Source organism: Ictidomys tridecemlineatus, chromosome 10 (assembly GCF_052094955.1).
Source record: "Ictidomys tridecemlineatus isolate mIctTri1 chromosome 10, mIctTri1.hap1, whole genome shotgun sequence".
Lineage (NCBI taxonomy): Eukaryota > Metazoa > Chordata > Mammalia > Rodentia > Sciuridae > Ictidomys > Ictidomys tridecemlineatus.
Window position 1 is genome coordinate 46,576,075 of NC_135486.1, and position 18,257 is coordinate 46,594,331.

At 37.3% G+C, this 18,257-nt stretch overlaps 1 protein-coding gene across 4 annotated transcripts in view; it reads right to left on the reverse strand.

Moving 5' to 3' along the window:
* The window catches only part of Rab3gap2 (RAB3 GTPase activating non-catalytic protein subunit 2), a 112,470-nt gene that overhangs the window by 4,716 nt on the left and 89,497 nt on the right, over positions 1 to 18,257 (reverse strand). For 2 of the 4 annotated variants that reach the window (XM_040277597.2, XM_005335861.4), the window contains exons 25-32: positions 14,376 to 14,549; positions 14,168 to 14,274; positions 11,277 to 11,343; positions 10,249 to 10,319; positions 6,644 to 6,679; positions 4,499 to 4,573; positions 3,981 to 4,199; positions 182 to 271 (exon numbers count right to left, since the gene is read on the reverse strand). In XM_040277597.2, coding sequence (XP_040133531.2) covers positions 182 to 271; positions 3,981 to 4,199; positions 4,499 to 4,573; positions 6,644 to 6,679; positions 10,249 to 10,319; positions 11,277 to 11,343; positions 14,168 to 14,274; positions 14,376 to 14,549 — 839 coding nt within the window. The remainder of the gene's footprint in view (positions 1 to 181; positions 272 to 3,980; positions 4,200 to 4,498; positions 4,574 to 6,643; positions 6,680 to 10,248; positions 10,320 to 11,276; positions 11,344 to 14,167; positions 14,275 to 14,375; positions 14,550 to 18,257) is intronic. The other 2 variants (XM_013363159.4, XM_078022842.1) reach the window with 2 other exon arrangements.

Consider the following 18,257-nt stretch of genomic DNA (forward strand, 5'->3'; position numbering starts at 1 on the left):
CTCTTCAGTTTTTAATGAAAACTGTTTTCATTACCAAAAAAGGAACACACAATTTAAAGGGAAACTAGCTGTCAAGCATTACCTTGAAAGTGGCCATCATTATAAAGGTCAGCTGGATTTTTGCTTTATTGTTCCCCGGCCCCCCAAGAAACAAAAATGAAATCCAATAACTAGAATTTACCTGTTGTCGTATAGAAATAAAATTTGGATCCATTTCCCCACTGGGTAATAACTGAATTGAAGTTAAGTCTTTGAAAAATGCATTTTTTCCCTAAAGAGATCAAAAAAGTGATGAGTATAGATTATTCAGGGAAAAAAGGGCAAGATTAAAAAGCTAAACTCTTTAATCACAAATAATTCATGGTGCTTTTATTTTCTCTTTAAATAAGCACACATGACAAAGAACTGAATCCTGCCAACAGTCACCCCAGTGAAGCCTTTTTGTGGTCGACACCTGACTACAGCCTTATGACAGACTACATCAGAGATGCCTAGATAAGGGAAATTCCTGACCCATAACAACTGGGATAATAAATGGGATCATTTGTTGAGTAGCAACAGATAAATAAAACATAGGAATAGTGTATACTCTGAATCCTTTTAAAAATATGTTGAATTGTTTAAAATTATGTTGTTTGAGAATTGATGTGTCTGAACAATTAAAACAGAATATCAGAAAATATCATTTCAGAAGTTCCTTGACAGGAAACAGCAAAAATCACTGGCCTTTAAGTTGGAAGACCATGATCTAGCTCCAGCCCCACCACTTCTGCTGCCACTACCTCAGGCAATGACCCCACCATCTGGGTTACTGTTTCTTTTTTTGCAAGTCATTCCAGATATCTTCTAGTACCTTCCATACCTATTATGATTCTAGGTCACTGGTGCAGTTTGACTGCCAAGCAGGTTAAAGCTACTCACTCTTCAGTGATGAGACACACAAAATTCCCAGGGCAACATTCCTGGGCACCACTGTTAAAAGTTTTTCCACATACTCATCACAATCTATTACTATGCAGTTCCCACCTACTAGTCTTAGATTTCAGAGATTATAATCATATCATTTATTATTTATTGTTTTTCAGGAACTACAAAGTACTTCATGTTGAATATTTCAGTTAACTCTCATTAATCAGAAGTAGGCACTAGAAACATCTCCACTTTCTAAATGAGAAAACAGAGGCTCAGACAGACTAAATGATTCTAATTTAGCTAATGAGATTCTTTTTTTGCTAGCCAGAAAACCATACTGCCTTTCTATTTATAGATGACAGCCACATAGTTCAGAGTCATCTTGGTATGCTACAGGGTAAAACTGACACCACATCACTGTGTTTGTCCAGTTCTGGATTGTTCTGGTTTCACAAAGTCCCTTTTTTGGAAAGTACTGAGCTAGGCACTTAATTTTAGTATTTCCTATTCTTTTTTCTTTTAAGTACTTTTTCCTTTTACAATTTCAAGTGAAAGATATATCAATTTATTCAAAAGCAGTACATACACATCTAATGCTTATTATTTTATAGGAAGATTAAAATTGGTCATGAGACTTCCCCTAGTCTTCCTTTCAAAAGTAAACTTGGTATTTACCTAAATTCCTTCCTTCCTTCCTTCCTTCCTTCCTCCCTCCCTCCCTCCCTCCCTCTCTCCCTCCCTCCAGCTAGGGATTGAACCCAGGGCCTGTGCAGACTCAGTGTGCACTGCACCACTGGGCTACACCCCCAGCCTAACTAGTGGAATCTAAATGTTAAATGTTGCTGATTTAACTGTAACCCCTTCCATCTCCTTTGGCACTATACCCAGTCTGTCACTAGATTACTGATTCCTCCAAATCCCTCCATGATTTTTACAACCTCTTCTCAGTCCACATCCTCTCCATGACTTCTGATGGTTTCCAAACTCCATACGCTACATATTCCAGTCTATTCTGCACACTGTTGCCATGGCACTTTTCTTTAACATCTCCTAACTACAAATGTATTGAACATTAATTGAGGTCTTATTATGTACCAGGAATGGCACACAGGCTTGAGAAAGAGGGGGTAAGTCCAAGGGGTAAAGACAAAAAGTTTGAAGGAATGATCCTTTAGTGATAAACTGAGTAAACAAGAGCCATTTAAAATAGTTGCATGTGAAAATTAAACAACACAAGTGAAGACACGTGATAAAAATGTTCAGTTTCTCAGGAATGGAGGGTGGTGGTTAGCAGTGACTACAGCACATGGTACAAGAAAAGAATGGCTGATAGGGCAATAAAGGTGAGTTATGGCTGTGTGAAGCCTCCTTTCTCCTTGTTTCCACATGGCATTCCCATTAGAATGACATTCCAGGTATCCTGCTCCACCCTTACTCACTCTTCCCCACATGGACTGGTGAATTTAAAAGAAGAAGCTGAATAATCAATGTCCTTGTTTTCTCTAATGAAGAGAGAACAAACACATCCTGAGTTCCTACAGAGTCAAGTACCCCAGGAGGCCTGCAGGGGACCCACTGCCTGTTCTTGAGTGTGCAAGTCTGATAGAAAGTTGAAATGAGACCACTTTCTGATAGAAGCTAGAATACAGAACACAGCTTAAGCCTATCAGTAAAAAGTTTGTAGTATTTACATAGTAGATTATTTAAAAGACTGAAAGTATGAAACTATGTCATTTGCTGGTAAATGGATGGACCTGAAGAACAGCATGTTATGATGAAATAAGCTGGATACAGAAAAGTCAAAGGTCAAATGTTTTCTCTCATATGTGAAAGCTAGAGAGAAAAAAAGAGAAGGAATAAAAAAAAAAGGGGATCTCACAAAAATAGAAGGGAGAACAAAAGACCAATCAAGAGGGAGGAAGGAGATGAGGGCATGGGGGAAGTACTGGAGATGAAATCTACCAAATGGTATGTCCACATGTGACTATAGCACAATGAATCTCAACTGTGTGTGTGTGGGTGTGTATGTATGTATGTATGTGTATGAGCTAGTAGAACAGAGTGCACAGATTAGGAGAGGGAAAGGGAAGTAGAAGGGTACTGGGGAATGAGATTGTTCAAAATATGTGCATGTTCAGATATGGCATAATGAATTCCACTATTAATTATAATGTACCAAGAAAGAAAAGAAATTGACATTTTTATCTCCATTTGTTGGAATCCTGTCTCTTTTTCATTGGCACCTGTGCGGGGGAGGAGGAAATGGTTTTATTATTCACAACAGCCAAACTATGGAGGTTATGTTCTACTAATAAATTTGGACTTGATCCTTCAACAATGTCAAAAAGCCTTAAGAAGAGAACCAAAATGATTCGATGACCTATGTTTTGAGAAGACAGCTCTTGCAGCATGGGTTTTAAGAAAGAATTGGTAGCAGGGTCATTAGAAGGGAGCTGTTCTAACAGTCAAGGGACAGATGAGGAGGTCTGAGCTAGGGGAACGGTGATGGACAGAAATGGATTAGTAGGATTTAAGGAAGGACTTTTAAGAATGCATGTATAATGAAGTAAACGGGCTTGAAACTGGGAACTGAACCAGATAACTTCAAGGTTTCTAGTGTGTGCCAGTTCACAAATTATGATGTTAATTACCAATTATCCAAGCCAGGGATTCAGGGAGGAATGGCAAGTTTAGGTGAGGGGCAGGATGGGATGAAGGTCCAAAGATATATTTTAGATATGAGGTGTCCTAAATCCCTTAGGACACTCAAAGAAAAATGTCCAATAGAAATACATGCCTCAAACTCTGAGAATAGGTCAGGTCTTGAGATAATCAAATGGTAGAGAATGAGTCTATCGAGAGAGAACACAAAGAATGAGAAGACATCAGAGAGGGCAACACTCTAAAGAATGGAATGGAATCAGGAAGGAAATAAGGACCTGGAGCCTCACAACAAGTTATCCTATGTAAGTCATAAAAGTACTGAACAACCTCTATTCAATAAGAAAATCCATATACCTGTTAACCCTGAAATTCCAAAATAACTCTGAAATTCTTTGAGAACTTACCTTACTATCAAAAAGTGAAAGTGGCTTCACCGTCTTCAGAGAAAACCTCATGACTGCATACAAGATAGAGCACAGGATGGAATGATGCTCCACTAGTGGGTAGTGGATGTGCTTCTGTTCAAGGGCCAGCTCCACTATTGAGATAGGTCCTTCTACAGAGAGCCAAGCATCTTCAGTATCCAGGACAGGCACTTGTATTTCATCCCTGCTAATGTCTGCCTAAGGATTTTGAGAATGGAGGGCTATGTTAAGAATTGGAGAAAAAAACTTCTTGCAAATATCCTAATGAGTTTATCAATAGCAATGTGCAAACTCACATTCTACACTATCCAACTGTAATTAAAAAGACAAAGTCTAATTCCAGTAAGAATTTAATAAGGAACATTGCTATATAAGTCAAAATTTAGAAGAGAATAAATGAAAATAATCTCATTATAATAATCCTTTCTTATGTCCAATAACTTTCAGAATAGTTAATATCTTAGGAGCTGTTCAAAATGAAACTACACCTCTTTTACCTCCATTAAAGTCTGAAGAAGATCCAAGCAGGAGCCCAGGAATGATGTCATTGCTGTGTCGCTCATCCCCACATCCTATTTTTAAAAAGGAATATAATTAGCCTCTATAGAAAAACTATCAGAAAAACAACACATCTGTTTATTTGATTTGAAGTCAAAGCATTAATACAATTAATTCCTTCCTTCAGACTCTTAGAGCGAAACAATTTTAAAATTTGGCTTTAAAAAGTGGTACTACTGGGCTGGGGCTGGGGCTCAGTGGTAGAGCACTTGCCTTCCATGTGTGAGGCACTGGATTCGATCTCAGTACCACATAAAAATAAACAAACAAAATAAAGGTATTGTGTCCATGTACAACCAAAAAGTGGTACTACTATCATTTTTTAAAAATTTAGTGTTCTGGGCTGCGGGTACAGCTCAGTGGTAGCACATGCATTTAGAATGCACAAGGCCCTGGCTAAATCTCAGTGCATGCAGGTCAAGTAAGTACACAAGAACTAGTGTTCTTTGTATATTACAAAAACAGATAGTTCTTTGCTAGCCAAATAGTCATAGAAGATAGCAAAATGTACACATGAAGGCTTGAATTGTGGTTCAGAGGTAGAGTGCTTGTCTAGCATGTGTGAGGCACTGGGTTCAAGTCTCAGCACTGCATAGAAATAAAATAAAGATCCATCAACAACTAAAAAAAAAGTACACGTGAGAGTCACACCTGAAAAGTTCTAATAAAACAGACAGGTCTGATTTCAGAACATCTTTTAGGAACTGAACTGAATCCTCCAAACAAAACTAGAATCCCCAGCTCAAGAACTAAATATTGGATTCATACTGTGGGCAGCAAATATTTCTCAATGATTCCTTAATGGGTCTGTCCAAGGGGCCTTGCATTCAGGTACAATTTTTTTGAAAGCAACAAATAATAAGTTCCTCACATTCCCAAAGTACATAATTCAGAGTGTGTTTATTTATATGTACATGCAAACATACAATCATAACTCCGGTCACACCAATCATACCAATGTTCTTGAGAATATACCAGAATTCTTTGACAATGGTGACTTTTTTTTAAGAACTGAGGCCTGAATTTGGGTGTCCTGATATTTCTTAGGCTATTTATAATAAGAATAATCTAAAAATTTGGGCAAAAGCTGGCACTATTAATTACTGGCCTCAAATACAAGTCCAGCATCTGTGAATCAGATCAGAATACCATTTGATTAAAAATAAACAAATTAATTAACAATTCTATTAATCAGAGGTAAAAACAGAATTGCTCAAGGTCTTACAGTAGAAGCCCTGTAGTGTAAGGGCTTCCAGAGTCTTCACCTTGCTGGAAGATTCCTAATTAGGGTCTTCATATATTAATTACCTCCCACTCAATGGGTTTAGCTTCCTTAATTAACAGAATGCAAATTAACCCTTAACAGATGTAGCCACACTCATTATTTCAGTATTGTAATAAAAATTATAGAAGGTAACAGGTATGGAGAAACAAACAAGAAAACAACAATGACAAAAGAATATCATTTAATTTCAATGTTGTATTTGTATAGTTATTACATTTAGGCACATCAAATTCACTACTCAACCAGGTGGGGTGGCACACACCTATAATCCCAGTGACTCAGCAGTCTGAGACAGGATGATCATAAGTTCCAGACTAGCCTGAGCAACTTAGTGAGACCTGCCTCAAAAGAAAGAATAAAAGGGCTGGGGATGTGGCTCAGTGGAAGGGCATCTCGGGTTTCAATTCCCAGGACCCCACGCCCCCACACCAAAAAAAGAAAGAAAATTCACTATTCATATGAATCTGTTTCAACTTGATGTTGGATTTTTCTATTATAAATTTCCAAAGTAGAGCAAAATTATACATAAATGGTAGAAGGTTATCTTTCTGCCCCTAGTCCAAAATTGGACACACTGTATGAAAACTTAGTTTAAACAGCCCGACAATCTGGAAAGGTAAATTAAACTAAGCCATAGTTCATGACCAGTTTCCTTAATATAGCCTTCACTTTTCATTTTTCTAATCTCCTGATATGTCATCAAACTGACAAAAGGCAAAGTTCACGTCTAAAGTTAATAAGGTACTATGGAACATATAGGATTAACAACCATACTTCTGGTTAAGAGAGATTCACTTACCCTTCGGCATAACCTATCCTTTGGTGATTTGCCAACCTACAACAAAAGAAACAAAATGCTGTATTATTTGGTAATTTAAATTAAAATGCACTACTAGGTTACACAACATTTTAAATATCACTTTAAAAACTACAAATGCAACCATTAAAAAAATATGGCAATGTTTCCTTAATAAACTGTTGGTTCTGCTAAAGGTAATGCAATTAATTTTATGGTAAAACTTAAAAGTATATCACACTGAGCTCACAAATCATCCTTTTCAAAAATAAATCATATATTTTTTATATATGAAGAAAAAAGTACAAAAAATTGTATTTCTTTTTGTATAAATAACTGTTGCTAGAGCAAAACTTAAGGCCACCAATAAAAAAAAGCACCTACTGATTTTGCTTGATAAAAACACACAATAGTTTTAAATAGTTAGAAAGAAGGAAACAAAAGATAGTAGTCACATCCTAGCTCTGAAAGATTTTCATTATCCAATAAGTACCTACTAAGATTCAACTATACATGTCTATAGGGTAATAGGTGAGAGGTAAAAGTTCTACCCTCAGGGTCATTACTTGATAAGAAACTAAAAGGAGATAGCAAAGAAGGGACTCTAGTACAAAAGGCTCTTCACTCCTTCCCTCTAAGATTACTGCAATACTAGATCAGCCCATCCCAAGTCTAATGAGATATTCTATGCTGTTGCCAGAACCATCTTTTTTTTTTTTGCCCTTCTTTTAGTTATACATGCCAGTAGAAACTATTTTGATATATTTATACAAGCCTGGAATATATCTTATTCTAATTAGGACCCCATCCTTGTGGATGTACATGACGGTGAGACTCACTGTGGTATATTCACATAGAAAAGTTATCTCAGATTCATTCTATTGTCTTTCCTTTTCCCATCCCCAGTCCCTCTCCTTCATTTGTCTAATCCAGTGAACTTCTATTCTTCCTCTCTCTCCCCTTATTGTGTATTGGTATCCACATATTAGGGAGAACATTTGACCTTTGGTTTTTTGGGATTGGCTTATTTCACTTAGCATGATAGTCTCTAGATCCATCCATTTACCAGCAAATGCCATAATTTCATTTTTTTGTAATTTTTTAAAAAATTTTAATTTGTTACAAAATACATTATAATTCATACTACACATATAGAGCACAATTTTTCATATCTTTGGTTGTACACAAAGTAGAGTCACATCCTTCATGTCTTCATACATGTACTTAGGGTAATAATGACCACTGCATTCCACCGTCTTTCCTATTCCCATCCCTTCCTTCCCCTTTTCCCCTCTGCCCTATCTAGAGTTGCCAGAATCATCTTTTACAATATAAATCTGAGTGCGTAATTCTTTAAAAAATATATATATAATCCTTTTAAAAATTAATAATATATATTATATATATAATATATATATTCTTTTAGATGTTGATGGGCCTTTATTTTGCTTATTTATTTAATATGCAGTGCTGAGAATTGAACCCAGTGTCTCACAAATGCTAGGCAAGCACTCTACCACTGAGCCACAAGCCCAGCCCCAATATGTAATTCTTATCTTAAAATTACCACAATATCTTTGATATCAAGCAATAGATTCCATTTACTGAGCCCTCACTGTATGTGCCAATCAGAACCTATGCTAAGCAGTTTGCAAATACTAATAGAAAATCCATACCCTGAAGCCAGCACAGAAACCTATTCTTGCTCAGCAGCTCCTCCCTTCCTACATACAGCCTATGCTCCAGCTACATGAAGCTACTTACAGTCTGAATCCAACAAGATTCCTCTTTTCTTCAGGACTTTTTGCTGGAAGACATTTTTTTTCATCCATTCTTTACGGGTTCACATGTACTCATCTATCAAAATCTGAGTCAGAAGCTTTCCCCTTGTCTTGCTACATACTTCTTCAGGGTTCCCACAATTCCCTACCTGTCTTTTAGACTGGGTTCCAGTAGGGCTAGGACTGTGACTTTCATCTGTGCCATCATAGAACCTACCACAGTCATTGGCACATAAGAGATAATGCTTTATAAATATTTATTGAATGAACGATTTATTGAATAATGACAAACTCCCTGCTTCCTAGATCAGTACTGTTTTCACACAAATCAAACTGTGAGGATTAAATGTGTGAACAAGAGACTCCTAGCTCTGAAAGATTTCCTTGATTCAATAAGTACTTAGTAATTTCAACTGAAATTGAATTGTGTAACACACACATACTTTCCATTAATATTATCTCAAAAGAGGGGGATAATCAGAAGTGAGATAAAACAAGAAATAATCATCACAAAGGGCAAAAGAATCAAGTTCTAAGAAATAATAATCAAACAGGTAACAAAGGTGAACATGAGGGAAAATAGGATTTTGAGGGGAGGAATACTGAAGATTGAACAAGGCTATGTGCATACATGTGCTCTTCTACCATTTAGCTACACCCTCAGCCCAAGAATGGTTAGATTTAAGTGGGAAAAATTATCAAACAAAGTATGTCCATGGGGAACAATACCCTTAATATCTATTCATGATACAAGGATGGCTATTGCTGTACACTTAAAAAAAATATTTTCATCCTAGTGGTGATTCTCTTGACATCCACTTAACTGATGCCAAACAAAAATGCTTTGTAAGAGGCAAGGAGGCTACTTACTCTCCAGTATAAGAGCAGCATCAGTTCTCATCAGCTGAGGTCTACGCTTACATGTTATGTTTGTCTTCAAATCTCCTGCTGCCTGTACAAGTCATTGTAATTATGATTTCATTAAATAACTGATAAATACTAAAGTGAATTGTTTATATGAATGCTGTGGTGAATGCTCTATAAGGATTTATGGACAAGAATAAATAACTCCTAGGTCTGTTAGAAGAAACAATGATAATAATTAGGGAATGTGTTATAAAAAAATCTAAAAATTTTTTACTTAGATTATATCTAACTTTAAAGAACCAGGATCTAGAAATGACAGGCAATGCATTATGGATGAGGTTTATGCAAGAAACCAAACAAGAACTGTAATCAACACTATACGAAGAATCTGCCTTGGCCCTATATTCAAGATTGGTCAAGATTAGTGAATAACAGGGCTGGAGATGTAACTCTGTGGTGCAGAACTTGCCTAGCATGAGTGAGGCCCGGGATTTAATCCTTAGCACCCAACACCACCACCACACACACAGATTGTTAAGTATATATTTATATATTTTAAGATAAAATAATGTTTGAATTGACCAGGCATCCAAATGCCTTTGGGTAAGAGATTTATTTTACCTTATAGTTGTCAATGGACCTTTATTTATTTATTTATTTATATGTGGTGCTGAGAATCAAACCCAGTGCCTCAGACATGCTAGGCAAGTATTCTACCACTGAGCCACAACCCAGCCCCAGGTTAAGAGGTTTTTATAGTATATTATTCCCAGTGAGATTTGGTGCTCTTCATCATGTCATTGAAGTACCTGTACTGGAAATGCCACTTAACATAAGTAAAATGTAATATCACATAAAAAAAACAGAGTCTAACAAGGCCCAGTGTAAACATTCCTTCTACTATCACTAAATTAACTAACTAAATAAGAAGTCACTACATGAAATTTAAAAATATCCTACCTTATCCATCAAGTATGTAGCAGCAGAAAACCTTTTAACCAAGAATGTATTCCACATCATCAACGCAATGCCTAGAGAGCAGAGAAGAGTATAGTAGTGAATGGAATGCTTATATAGCCTCACTGTCATCTTACAGAACAAATTATTGCCTTCCTTAAGCTTATTACACTATATGGGCTATTTATTCAGATATCATTTCTTATATCTCAGGTAAAATTTACAAAGTTAATAAAATCTTTAAAAGTCTGAACAGTGCTGCAAAAGAGTATATCAAAATGGTCAATAAGCGTTAAGGGAAGATTTACATCATGAATAACAACAGAAACCTAAAGTCACAATAAGGTATCATCATACAACCACCAGAATGGTTAAAAAAGTTTGAAGGACAATGCAAGTGTTGGTGAGGATGTACAGAGAACAAATCCTGATGGGATTACAAACTGGTAAAAGCACCTGGCAACTGGCAGACTCTACTGAGGCTAAATATGTGTCTACCCATCATCTAGCAATCCTGCTGATTATATACCCAAGAGAAATAAATACAAAATGTACAAGATTTTGAATACAAAATTGTTGAGACCAGCTTAATTCATAATAGCTAAACACTGACAATAATCAAATAGTCAACTGATTGATTTTTTAAAATTGTAACCATCAACTAAATGAAATTAAAAAATAAAATGCAAAAAAATGTATTTAAGCCAAACAAAAAAAATCTGGACTTTATATTTACATATTCGCTAAGTGGTGGCATTAAAATTTCTGAAACAGTTGGCAATTGGACAGCATAGACATGACATTCAGCTTGGGAAATAGAAGGTGAAAATACCAGCCCCCTTACCATCTTCTAAATAGCATTTTTCCAAGAAGGTAAAACAATCATTATTTCACTATAGCAATACATAGTAATATATTAGGTGGTAGGACAAACAAGAATTTAATAAGATGTGAATTTGAAGATTCATTTCCTATTAAAGGAAGAAGACTCTTCTCAACCAATCAGGGATGTTTTTAACATGTTTACTTACCATTTTGAACATGTGCATTAAGAATGTGCTTCAAGTGTTCTATCGACCTAATGAAAAAACGTGCTTCCTTATATACAAATAGAAAAAAAAAAAGAAAAAAAATGTATTTAATAGATGCTTCAAATACCAATGGTTTATATAAGCTTTTGTATAAAGCTTTCTAAGAAGTTTAAAGTTTGCAATAAAAACATGGAATTACTGCATAAAAAGTAACTTTCTGTAGGAAAACTTCAATTGTCCTTCATAAGTTCACAGTACCTGTATAATGAGTTATTCCTATAAAGTCCCAGGGCTGTATATGCTGACATCTGGATTCAAATTCATTATGGTTTGTATATCCAGTTCTCTCTCCAATTAATACTTAAATTTCACACAGACGTGAATATAATAAGTTCACTTTTGCAAATGTCATTCATTCATCATTCAACAAATATTTATTGAGCATCTACTATGTACCAAGCAAGTCCTGTCTGAGGCACCAGGCATACTATACTGAACAAGACACCCAAAGCCTTGCCTTCACTAAGCTTACATTCTAGCAAGGATACTAGACAATGAACATGACCATTAAGTACATTATGCAGTATGTTAGCACTAAGTGCCAAGGAGAAAAAAATTAGAACAAGAAAGGAAAAATGAAATATCAGAGGGGATGTCTGAAACTCAATTCTTTATAATCATGGAAGTTCATATATTAAAATGCAAATGCAGAATGAGTACAGATAATTAAAATGCAAATACAGAATGAGTACAGATAATGAACAGAATGTAAACAATTTCAAAAACAGAAATGTATAAAAAGAATGATACTCATCTCTAACCTTAAATACTGCAAGATCTGTTATTTGAGGGACTCTTTTGACAGAAAGAACTTCAGAGATAAGTCTATTATTGTGTATCTTTTCTTTTGAGTGTATATATGTAGTTTTTTTAACTAATTAAAAAAATATATAGTCCTGGTGAAACTATCCATCTGTACTCTCATTCTGTATCCCTGTACACAGATTAAACACATCACCACTGGCAACACAGACTGGTGTTAGAAATTCCCTAATAGTAATTTCAATTACTTTAAGCCTATGGAAGTAAGGTAGGTGTGTGTGTGTGTGTGTGTGTGTGTGTGTGTGTGTGTGTGTGAGAGAGAGAGAGAGAGAGAGAGAGAGAAATGGTGGAGCTGGTACACGGGTTTAAAATGGGACAAGGAGATGAATTTAAAAAAAAACAGTCATTTTAAAGGCAAGCAATTCTAATAATGGCTAATAATAACTCTAATGAAACGCCAGACACTAAACATTCTTTTTTTTTCCCTCTATAAACTTCTGCAACTCTTCAAGATGACTATTTTTATAGCAGGAACAAATGGATAGGGTTCAGAGACATTTCCAATGCCATACTAGCTATGTGCTATGATCATTAGCAGCTATACACAGTGGCAATGGGAATCCAGGTCAGCTCTGTCCACTGTGCAAACTACGTCCACTTTGATTTGTAAACAAATGCAGTAGTGTTTTCTTCTTAAATGTCATTTTCTCAGACATAAATTAATTTATTTGGATTTTAGAAATTATGTCCTAATTCTAGTTAACATTCCTTTTTGTCATGGACTGCAAAAAAAAAAAAAATGCCATTTAATTAGAGAGACTTGAGGAGAAAATTCCCTGATATCACTTTTTGGTTAAGGTTTAATTAACCAAAGAATGGCTTTTATTTAAATTACTTACATTTTAGTATCTTTTTAAAATTATATAATCATTTACATTTTACTGTCTTTCTTTAAGTGATTACATATTAAATAACACGTTTTTTGAAGGAAGGAAGAATATATTGCTATTAATATATTAGTGCAAATAGTTCATCTGTGAATTTTTCTAGAAGGGTGTGACTTGATATAAAAACAATAAAGAATTTTTGAGGAAAATGATTTACCAGAACACTAACCAGGGAACCCTAAGTGAAGGACTGATTGACAAAGAAGAATATCCACCAGACCGTTCTACATTTTACTATACTAGTATCATCCCTGAAAGGTTGGTGCCTTCATTAATGGGAAGGAGTAGACTGAAATAGAAAAAGATCATAGGTGTTAGTCAGTCACTAGATGTTGGTCAGCAAATAATCTGGAACCCAAATCCAAGTTTGGGATCTTCTCCCTATACTGTTTCTAGACCATGAATGCCCAGAGAAGAGATGGTGGCTATCAAGAGTGGTGGAGGAAATTTAAGCTTGAGCAGAGTTTGCGAGGGCAACAAGGATAACCTTGGACAAGAATCACCCTGTACACAGTAGGGTTTTTAAAATTATTAGAATCTGAGGCAAATATAAGAGAAGTAACAAACATACAAAGAATATCTAAACAATCAGATACTAGGCTGTTATTAAGATATTTACTCTGACTTTTATCATGATGACTATAATATATTCTGGGCTGGGGATGTAGCTTGGGGAAGAAGACATGCCTAGTATGGGTGAGGCCCTTGGTTCAATCCCCAGCACCTCAGGAAAAAAATTATTTGAGGTAGGTTCTATCTAATGCAAAAAATCAGAAGAAAATTAAAAATATACTTGTTACAACCTAACTAGGAAGTGGAACAAAGTATGCTGACTTTAAATAAAGAAAAATCTATGCTTAAATTCTGACACTCAGCAGCGTATTCTTAGACAGGGAACTCAATTTCTTTGAGCCTTAGTTTTTTCTTCTCTAAAGTGAAGATAATGACAAAATCTATTCTTCATAGTTTACTGTATTATGAATTCATATATGAAAAAGTCCTGGCAGAGTTGCTAATACAGAGCTGTGATAACAGGGAAACAGTAACTAAAGAGCCCCCCCACACGTATGCAGCATGAGCACAGAAACAAAATCAGCATGAAGGAGGTAATAAGAATCTTACCTCTGGATCTTTATTCCACTGAACAACATACTCCCAGCAGCAGTGTGCGTGTAGCACATCAAGCTCAAGGCTACAAGGAAATTGCTCGTAGGCTAAACGTAGCAAGTCTGAAAGTCACAAGAGAGGGGTGATGTTGGTATTTCCTTAATGAAAACTCAACCACACCTCTCTACTCTCAATTTCATATTTCTCATTATTTGTGTATCACCTGGTATGGCTCCTAAGTCCGTCTCCACCTCTGACACCTCAAAGAAACCTCTGTTAATACCTTCTTTGGGTTCATCTGGATTTTCTACATCTCTTTCTTTATTAGCCAGTTTCAATACTTCAGGGCTAAAGTCTTGTTTAAATATCCACTTGGCCACACTGTCTGCAATGCCACCTACAGGTTGGAGACAAGAAAGAAAATGAGAATTTAAAACATAAGCAGCAATGCTTGATAAATGAAATAAATTTATAATGCACGATGTGTACTTCCTTGGAAAATTTCTAAGTGCTACATTCAGTTTTAAACCTGAAGGTGACCCCCAAAAGTCGTGATATATATAGAAAAGTGACCATCACTCAACTGGCAAGGGCAAGTGAGATATTTGCTATCTCAAGGCATCTTTATATTTTCAGAAAATATTAGATAAATTTAATGCAAATGCATGCATGTCTACACTATATACCATAAATTTTATATGTGTACAAATTCAAAAGATATTTTAACAAACACAGATCAAAAAATGAGTACACCTGTAAAAACACTTTCATTTAAATCACAATTGTGATCATCAAGTCTCCTCAGGAAAATAAATACGATAGTACCTTGAATAGAAAACTAATTTGCCTATGTAATATTTGTGGGAAAAATTCAGTCATCAATAATCAACATGACCAACATAGTTCAGTTACCAACACAGTTCAAAAATTTATAAATGCAAGCTAAAAAAAACATTCAAAATCTATGAATGTGGACAACATTAAAAATTATCACAAGTCATAAAAAATGAATTAATTAAATAAAAATCTATAAATACTGGATAAACCTAGAAATAGTCATCCTGTTATGAAATGCCCAACAAAACTTCTGGTAAGAGTGAGCACCCAAAGATAATAAAAAATGTACAATGCTTATGGTCCTTCAAAATATAAGCACAGGAACCCTAATGACTCTATGCAGAAAACAGTATGTAAGATAAGAGGACAAATATTTTATTTTCTTATATGAGGAAGAAGAGAGTAGAATGAAGAGTGGATACCAGGAACTTGTGGGGAGGAGAGGGACAATGCAGAGAGGATGATTAATGGCACAGCCATGCAACTGGAGAGGAGGAATAACTTCTAACCATCTATAGCAGAGTAGGGTAACTATGGTTGACAATAATTAATTGTATATTTCAAAATAGTAAAGAGTATTTTGAATGATGCCAACACAAAGAACTGAAAGATGTCAGAGGTGATGGATATGCCAATTATGCTGATCTGGTCATTACACATCATAAACAAAATGTCACACAGTATCCCATAAAAAATACATTGTTACAACTCAATAAAAAATAAAAATATATGTAAGGAAAAAACAATACAAAGAAAACAAGGAATAAAATTCTGTGGGTATTAGGAGGAAGAAGAAAAAACTATCAGAGGAAGAGGAAAAAAATTCTTAGAGGAAGGAGAACATGGCCAGACCTTGAAAGATGAGTAAGATTAGATGCTTAGGAGTGGTTAAGATGGGAGAGGGAGGAGGAGGAGGACAGATTCAAAGATCCGAGGCCCAGCTGGGTGAGGTGGCACAGACTTGTTACTTGGGACAGTAAGACAGAAGGATCCCAAGTTCATACCAATCTAGGAAACTTAGAGAGAGACTGTCTCAAAATATAAGAACTGGGTACACCTTAGTGGTAGAGCATACCTGGGTTCAATTCCCAATACCACAAAAACAAACAAACAAACAACAACAACAACAAAAAAAAACCCACAAAGCTGGGAGTCCCACAGATGCTTTATTTTAACTAAAACCTAGAATTAGTAAATATTAATTTAGAAAAAAATCTCGCGGAAGATGGCCGCTGCGTACGGGGGTTGCTGAAGTGCTGAGCGTGGTGCTCAGAGCAGCGGGTTTAATCAAGATTTCGTGCAGCTTGTTAGAGCTCCTTTCACCATTAATCTGTAGCGGACCACTTCGCCAAGCAGCAGAAAGAACAAAGAGATTGGAAAAGAGACGCTTGACTCCCGGACGCTTTCCTGTTCAGAGCCGCGGGCACTTTGTGCCCATGTGCTTCCTCTTTCATTTGGCTCCGGGCAGAGAAGCTGAATGTGTAATCAGCAGTGGATTGTAAGTACCTGAGGCAAAGAAAGCTCAGTGCACCCCACCCTTTTTTTTTTTTGGAATATTTTCTATACAGGAAGAGTTAGTGGAGTGGGATTGTTGGCTGGGCTGTGGTTTCGGGGCCGAAAACCCACTCCGCGGGAGCCGCCATTTGCTTTCTGCTTGCTGTCTTGATGGCTCTGTCTACATTGTACAGCAGCCGCATCTAGAGGCTGGAACTGGGCTGCGTGCCAAGCCCTGCCCTCCGAAGGCTGGACCAGGGCCTCCAGCACCCCGGTAGCCTGTTTGCCACTGCACCTTCGGGCAGAGCCTGCTCTGCGGTTGTTCGGCATCCCCCTGCGAAGGGATCCGTGCTCCAGAGGAGGGGGCAGGAGAGCTGCGGCAGCAGCCGCTTGGGCCATGGGAGCCGGGCACCGGGCGGAGGAGCGGTGGACGCCGAGGCGGCGCTGCTAAGGTCGTTGCCAAGCGCGGGGCCCTTGAGCGCGGCCCAGAGGTGGAGGCAATGGCAGCAGGGTTTCATTTCTAGAAATCTGGACTGGAAACAGAAGCAGCAGTTTGTATAATCCCAAAATCTTGCTTAAGCCAGGAAGCTGTAAGGGTAACATGAATATCATTGAGGAGGTCTAACATGGCGGCAGGCGCGGAGAGATCAAGTCTCTGACCTCTTGAACTGCGCGGGCACAGGGAGCTGTAAAGTATCTAAAGGCTGTTTGCTCAGGATCACTAGGCAATGCTGAGCTGACGTGGATCTGGGGCGAACAGTTTGGACCCCTCAGAAAACACACACTGAGCACAGATCAGCTGCATTCAAGCTCCGGTTCGCCTGCTTCTCGTGACTCAGCACTAACGATCCAACTGAAATAACTGGTTGGCCCTTCTGAACTTAGAGGTAAAAGCCAACTGAGCCTTCATAGGCAGTGGCCACAGGACTGAAACGGGAATTGGGAGAGATAGTCAGGACCCACCCATTGCATTGGTCACCCGGCATGGGGAACGAATGGTCACCATTTGCATAGGATACTACCTTGGCAGAGAATTGACCTCACGGGCGAGACAGGTGTGTAATCCCCTAGCCATCTCTCTCCACACACTGAGGGGAAACCATAAGGGCCCCTCCCAGCTCTCCTGTGAACGCGATAGCCAGACCGAGGGAATCAGGAGTGGTGCGGGACTCGCTGCGCGGAACTCCCGGCTATCCCACCAGTGCGGACAGCTGAGGTTTCTAGCACCAGCTACCGGGGGCGTGACTACCGGAGGGCAAGCAAATTCGCTGGGGGTTCCCAGCCCCAAGAACTACAAACTTAGGGTCTGAGGGAAACAAATAGGGAGAGGGAGCCCAGACATCCATGAAAACAGGGCTCTCAGGAGCAGCAGACCTGGGGTGTAGCCAGTATTGTAGTGAGCGTCACAGGTGAGCGGAGCCTGGCTTGAGGAACCCCAAATGAAGGCCCTAGCCACTCAGGATTGGAGATCCGCCCAGTCTGGGAGGAAGAGCAGCTGCACAGTGATTGGTTTCCACCTATTGAGAGGAGAAGCTTGACCCAGTGGGCACAGCTCCACCTACTGGAAGAGAAGTTAATCAAATTCTAAGACTGCATTTATTATTATTATTATTATCATTTTTTTCTCTTTCCCTTTTTTTTCTTTTTCTTTCATCTTCAATTTTTGTTGCTGTTGTTCTTTAACTTTTTTAAATGTTTTTAATTTTTTTGTTTTAATTTTTTTATTTTATTATATTTTTAATTTTAATTTTAATTTTTTTATTGTCATTATTAT